The sequence below is a fragment of the Mus caroli genome, unplaced genomic scaffold, assembly GCF_978045245.1.
Source record: "Mus caroli unplaced genomic scaffold, Mus_caroli_1 scaffold_2, whole genome shotgun sequence".
Lineage (NCBI taxonomy): Eukaryota > Metazoa > Chordata > Mammalia > Rodentia > Muridae > Mus > Mus caroli.
In genome coordinates this window covers 23,658,734-23,665,448 of record NW_028227257.1, presented here as the reverse complement: position 1 = coordinate 23,665,448, position 6,715 = coordinate 23,658,734, and the positions used below count along the sequence as shown (strand labels likewise).

At 52.4% G+C, this 6,715-nt stretch overlaps 1 protein-coding gene across 1 annotated transcript; it reads right to left on the bottom strand.

Annotated features, from left to right (window-relative positions):
* Nucleotides 1-2,223: 2,223 nt before the first annotated feature.
* Gdf5 (growth differentiation factor 5) lies at nt 2,224-6,419 on the bottom strand. Its single transcript, XM_021156419.2, has 2 exons — nt 5,495-6,419; nt 2,224-3,543 (listed from the first exon to the last, which is right to left on the bottom strand). The coding sequence occupies exons 1-2, from the start codon at nt 6,105-6,107 to the stop codon at nt 2,669-2,671; spliced, it is 1,488 nt and encodes a 495-aa protein (XP_021012078.1). The 5' UTR covers nt 6,108-6,419; the 3' UTR covers nt 2,224-2,668.
* Nucleotides 6,420-6,715: the final 296 nt, after the last annotated feature.

Here is a 6,715-nt window from a genome sequence, read left to right as displayed (position 1 = left end):
AATCCAAATGCACACGTACATGGGGCAGGGCGGGGTATGTGTTTATGTCTATTCGTAGAGGCCACAGGTTGCTGATATCTGGTATCTTCCTTGGTCACTTTCTACCATATGTTTTGAGATAGGGGTTCTCATTAAACCTGGGGCCCAAAGAGTCATCTAGGCAGACCAGGTAGCAAGCTCCAGGGATCTATCTGCCTATCTCTTACCTCCCCAGCACTAGACTTACAGACAGGTGCTGCTGTACTGTTTTTTTCTGTGACTGCTAGGGATCAAAGCTGGGGTCTTCATGCTTGTGTGGTAAGTGCTTTACCAACTGAGCCATCTCCAGAGCCCCCAGTAAGCTCTTGGAGCAAGAATGGAGAACACAAGCGTGCAGCTTCCCGTGACTGCAGCCAGATGTGGTGCTAAGGGAGAGAGTTCTCTGAGGGGGCCGTTGTCCTGATCTGAAGGTTGGAATGGAAGGGCTCTAATGACTCAAAATGGTCAGATTAGTTCTCTAGAGTTGGGTGAAGGGGACTGTCAAGTCTGAGTTGTTCTTTTGAGGTCCAGGGCAGTGTGGGGTGGGAAAGAAAGCTCTTGGGATGTTCAGCCAGAGCTCTGACCATTCCCTCAAAGCCTAACCCTTCCAGCTATGGAGAGCTCTGTGGCTCAGGTGATGCTCTACCAGGGCTAAGGCGAGGAGAACTTTGCAAGAATCAAGAAACACCCAGCCCAAGAAATAAGTACTTGGGGCAGCCAATACCACCTGTGACTCCTTCCTGCTGTCTCTCGGCCCGTAGGTTTCTAGCCACCTCGATCCTACACTGCTCTCTCTGTAACCGTGCTTGTCTCCTTGGCCTCGCCAGCACCTTCCTCAAGGCTCATTCTCCTCTCTCACACACCAGGCCTCTGTCTGCTGTGGCAGCTCCTTTGTTTACCCTCAGAGCTCTCAGGCGCACTACTAGCCAAACACAACGAAGCCTCGCCAGGGAGAACTCCGTTCCAGACTCAGCCTGGCTCCTCTGGGACAGGTAATGGCCTCCAAATCAAGGAGACAGCTCAAAAGAAAGCTGCCCCCTGCACTGGGCTCTTGCTTCAGGTCCTGACAACCCAAAGGAAAGGGACATAAGATCTGCCCATTGTTGGGCAGGGATCCCTACTCTTGAGACAGCTTTGGCGGGGAGCCCTGGGAATCAAAGCCTCAGCTGGAGAGAGGTGGGGAAAATTTTGAGGCCCTATGGGTGGGAACCAGAGACTTGGACTTGTCCTGATCCTTGTGTCTCTCTTTAGCCAGGTAGAATCTGGCCTTGAGCCCTCCACTCTGAGATCCAGGTGCCTAAATTTCCCTCCCAGAGAGGGCTGTCCTCTCCAAAAGTTCATGCCCCACACCTCCCCAAAAGTTCTAGCTAAGAAAAGGAAGTGAGCATTTGAGGTGGGCCACGTTCCAAGCAGGAAGCACTGCAAGGATGTGCCTGGCATTTTCTGTCTTTCTGAGGTCAGCAGGGGAGCCCAGTGATTTGTGTGTAATTGCGCACTTACATCATGTGCAATGTAAAGGGAGAGGCTCCACTTCTGACTCTGAGCTTTGTGAACAATGATGTGCCGTGATCACGCAGCCCCAGAGAGCAGTGGGATCCTAGACCAGATCATGTGAGAAACGGTGGTTAGTAGAGGTGCGATGCCACCACGGGGAGGTAGAGACCCTTGGCAGCCCAGACTTCTCAGTGGAAAAAAAGTAGAGGGCCCTTTGAACGAAGCCCAGGCAAGATTGTGATTGTGGTAGAGTGGGGGCACTGGGCAGACACTGTGAATGAAATGGAGATGGTGTAAAAGAAAGTCATGTCTCCCCACCCCCTACCCCCTGAGGCTTCATTTTGGAGACTTGATTAAGGAATGTAAAATTCTAGCTCTTTGCTAGGCCCCAACGGAACAGAAGGAGCTGGGGCCCGATAGGCCTTTGGAAGAATCAGGAATGGGGTTAGAGGTGAGCACTGGCTCTGACCAGCTGTACTCTCTGCCCCATTCTGCTTTGGTTCCCAGGAGTGGGGGTGGAGTCCAAGCCTGGGAAACAGTTTATACCTGAGGCAGGGACCCTACTTACACTCTCAGGGGATAGCCACTCTTTGGGAGATCTGGGTCCACTGGCGTAAACAAGAAATCTGCCACGATTTTAGCCATGAAGATTCAGCTTTTATGTCATCGATGTACATTTTAATCTAACAGTCTAATTAGGCTCATACTCTTCTCTTCACCCCTGCCCAAGTCCTTTCCCCTTCTTTGCCCAGCCCCTGTAATGAACATCTCGTGGCAGAAAGTCACCAGGCACAAAGGTGATTCAAGGAGGAGACAGCTCTCCCATAAAGAGCTTAGGATATAGCTACAACTTCTCTGGAGAGTCTGGAGAGAATTGAAGAGGCCCCAGGCAGGAGAGGTGGTGAACTGAGTCTCATATTAAGAACACCTTTCCTGGATCCCAGGCCCACTCAGAGTCTGTTCCTTGGGCAGGAATCTGCAGAAGGTTGACCTCTTTAGTCCAGATCACATCCAGAGAGTAAGCCTGCCGAAAACTTTCCTGCAGGCTGCAGGGAAACTTCGGGCAGCAGCTTCACAGCCTCCCTGTTACTCCAAGAGCCTGTAGAGGGGGTAGTCTTTGGATGTGCCACCCTGGAAGACAGGTGGGCCAGCGCTGCTACCTGCAGCCACAAGATTCCACGACCATGTCCTCGTACTGTTTATACACTACGTTGTTGGCAGAGTCGATGAAGAGGATGCTAATAGGACTCAGCCGCGTAGGCACACAACAAGTGGGTGGTGTGGATTCAGGGTCCATAGAGTTCATTAGGGTCTGAATGACTGCGTGGTTTGTGGGCTCCAAGTGGGAGCGCAAGGGGAACTCACACAGTCCTTCGCAGTGGAAGGCCTCATACTCAAGAGGTGCGATGATCCAGTCGTCCCAGCCCATGTCCTTGAAGTTGACATGCAAGGCCTTGCGACTGCAGCGAGCCTTGAGGTTCTTGCTGGGTCGCTTGCCCTGGCGATTGGCCAATGGGGCTCGGCGTTTCCGCCGCTGGCTGAACAAATATTCATACACAGTCTTGTCATCCTGGCCAGAGCGGGCCTTAATCTCATTAAAGAACAGGTCCCGTTTCTTGGTACGACCAAACACTAGGAACAAGGCTTTCTCGTGGACCTGTCGGGCAGCGCGTTCAAAGCCCAGGCCACGGAGGTCCACGGCCCGGCCCCGTTCCCAGGCCTCCAGCTCCAGGCACAGCTGCGCTGAGTTCTTAAAATTTCGGAAGAGTTTCCAGATGTCGAACACCTCCCAGCCAGATCCATCCAGGCCTGGCACGGAGCGCACATCCAGCAAGGCTGCCGGCTGCCGGCCGCTGGGGCAGCTGGACAGCTTCAGTTGGGCAACCCGCCCGCTACTGGGGACCGCTGGCTTGGCCACGTCCAAGGGCTTCTTCCGTAAGATCCGCAGTTCAGCCCCCAACAGCCCATCCTTCTCCAAGGCACTGATGTCAAACACGTACCTCTGCTTCCTGACCGCAGGGCCTCGGTCATCTAGAGAAAACAGCCAGAAGTCAATTCCTGTCACTTCACCAAGAGAGCCCGCCACCTCTGGGCCTCCAGGGAGAATCTAACTCTCTCCCAATCAAAAGAGGTTTCTCTAACCTCTTCCCCACTATGGCCGAAGCCAACACGCAAACCACCAAGAGCCCTTTCCCAGTGAAGGTAGGTATGTGTCTGCGTACTATCTGAGTGCCCCTGGTGTTTGTGTCAATATGTATTAGAGTCATTAGCCTTATAACTGTCTTCTGCCAGTGACCGCCCCATCCACAATCCAGCAAGAGTATCTCCTGTAAATAAGGCAGGTGGTATGTACATTTCAATTACCCACTTTTCCAGAGGAGGAACTTGAAGCTCAGAGTAAATTAGGGGCTTATTCAAGCTCATCTAGCTAAGGTAAAATAGAAACCGTAGCCTAGGATTTTAATAGTCCGTTCTGAGCTTCTTAGACCTTAAAGGTCTCAGCGATCTTGCTATGGGCAAGGCACAGAGTTGGGGAGTAAACTGACGTGGGTAACACAGCAAATTAATAACCAAGCCAATCTGCAGCTCAACTTCCCAAGTTCCTAATGATTCTTTTGGTCCGTGAGTGTTCCAGTTTGTGTGTGTGTGTGTGTGTGTGTGTGTGCACACGCATGCATGTGTGCAATTGGGTTCACGAGTAAGCATACGGTAATATATTTATGCTACTGGCATATGTAAGCAAAATTGGGATTATATGAATACTTGAAACATGTATGTGTGCATGTATGTGATTCACTTACCGTGTGTATAAATATAAGCTCTGTGTGTGTGCGTGTGTGTGCGTGTGTATGTGTAAAATCTCAATGGTATCTCTGAATCAGCATGTTCTCCTTCCTAAATGCCAATATGCCATTAGGGAACATTCAACTATTGCTCTAGTAGGTAACTAATTAGGCCTTTAAACTCCCCATCTCCCCCTCCCCAAGCTCCCTTAGTGCTGGGGGGACACAAGGACTTATTTTATGAGCCCTAGAGGGGTCACAGCTTTTCCTGGCTGGGCAGGCAGCCAGGCCACCTCCCCCACCCCTGCCAGACCTGCTGCCTCTGTACCTCCCCCCAACCCCCTGTCATTCCCCTACAGACCAACTCTAATGAGGAGCCTCTCCCACTCTCTGGCCCCTCCCCCACTCTGCCAGCCGAAGTCTCGAGACTCAGCACCAGAGCCTGGGAACCACAAGAAACCTCACCAACTGCCAGCCGGCAGCCTAACTATCTCCACGGTGCAGAGAACCTGAAACTCAGAAGGGAAGGGATTTGCTGAGAACACACAGCAAGTTGAAAGGAAGAGCCAGCAACACTACTAGGCAGGCAGACCTCCAGCGATGCTGACACAAGAAAGACAAGTCCTCTCTCCCAGGTTACTGATGAAAGGGACACAAGGTTTTCCCATTCAAAACGCGCAGACATCACTCAGTCCGATGTCCTTTAGAATACAAATAGGAAGAGACCCCAGGGAAGAAGGGCCTCAGTGTGGCCTCAGCCAGGTGCCTCCCCCTGGGACAAGTTTTCTGTCCTCACATATCCTGCCCACTTCGCCCCCTATCTGGGGGTAAAGTTCAAGAACCACGGAGACCTAAAGTTTCTTTCTCTCTGCTGTGTGAGAAAAACCCGGAGCTTAGAAACTTTAGTCAACCTGCATAAGGTGCAGAGTACCACCCAGTAATCAGAACTGGGTCTTGGAGTTTAGTATCCAACTGGGAGATCTTAGCTCCTCTCTGCACTTTAGTGCCCTTTCTGCACCTGGCAGAAGTTGGGCTCGGAGATCCCTAGGTGCTCCTAGTACTGGATCTGGTGTGTATGCGATAAGTTCCAGACTCCCACCCCAGGCTGGATACACACACAGTCCCCCACCTGCGCACTCCAAGACTTTGGAACTCCTGGGTCCCTGCAAATGCCCCTCCTTGCCACCCTACCCTCTCACCTTGCCCTTTGTCAATAAAGCTGGTGATGGTGTTGGCCAGGCCAGCCTCCAACTTCACGCTGCTGTTACCTCCCTTTCTGTCAGCATCGGACAGCGTCCTGTACAGGGAGAGCATGTATTCGTGGGGTGTGATGGGGGGCGGGCGGAACGGCTCCTTGGGCTCTCGAGGGGTCCCAGGCTCCCTGGTCTTCTTCAGCAGGAAGGAGCTGGGGGCAGATCCTGCTTTTGAAGATGCTTTGCCCCCAGGAAGCTGTCCTTTTGGGGTTACAGTCCGGGCTGCAGCCTGTCTAGTCTGGGAAGAGGGTCCTGGCTTGGTTTCAGAGCCACCGGATCTGGGGGGCATCTTTCTGGGTTCATCCTTCTTGGCCTGTGTCTGCCCAGAGCTTCCCTTGGCCCTGGCATTGGTGGCCCCCACACCATAGATATGACCCCCTGGCCTAAAGACATTCCTGGCCAAGGGTGGCCTCTCCTTGGCCTCTGCTTTGGTCAACCCTGACTTGGCCCCTGGGGTTCTCTGTCCTAAGTCAGGGGCACCCAGCACAGTGCAGATGAGTTCCAGGTCCAGCCAAGCCAGGTGCCAAAGCAAAAGAGTGAGGAGTTTGGGGAGTCTCATCCTCTGGCCAGCCGCTGAATGACACCACAGAGAAAGGCCGTAGCAACGAAGGTGCCTCTGGCTTGGCAGGAAAAACCATGAAAGGAGTGGGTCTTCAGAGGCAGCGGTGGCAGCAGCAGCAGCAGCAGCAGCAGCAGCAGGCAGGGCTTTCTCCTCAGTCTGAGTGTCTTGAAGTCCGCCGGGCGTGTGTCTGTATCCAGTCCCATAGTGGAAGTGCTCCCGTGTCCAGACGTGCACCGTCTCCAGTCAGCAGCTGAAAATAACTCGTTCTTGAAAGGAGAAAGCCGACCGCCCCCTTTCTCCCGCACAACTGACTGAGGGCTTGAAGGAGGCTTGTATAAGGCTGAGGGATTTTTCCAAGAAGGAAGAATGGCGTAATGCTGCCTGTGCGCTCCAGTTTTTTTTCCCCTCTAATTTTGAATCCTTTCCAGTGAAAATACTTACACACACACACACACACACACACACACACAAACCTGCAGGTGCTCAGAAAAATCTTTTACAAACCTGAACTCAGGAATTGGAAACGGAATTCCAACCCAAACCAATTTAATTACTCTCTGATGTCATGCTGTCTAAATTCATTTAAGTGCGATATATTTATGTGA

What these genes read in the sequence shown, in the direction of transcription:
- Gdf5 (XM_021156419.2), bottom strand. Translation starts at nt 6,107, where the DNA reads ATGAGACTCCCCAAACTCCTCACTCTTTTGCTTTGGCACCTGGCTTGG. An exon ending in CTTTATTGACAAAGGGCAAG is followed by an intron (nt 3,544 to 5,494) that starts GTGAGAGGGTAG and finishes TGTTTTCTCTAG; the next exon opens with ATGACCGAGGCCCTGCGGTC.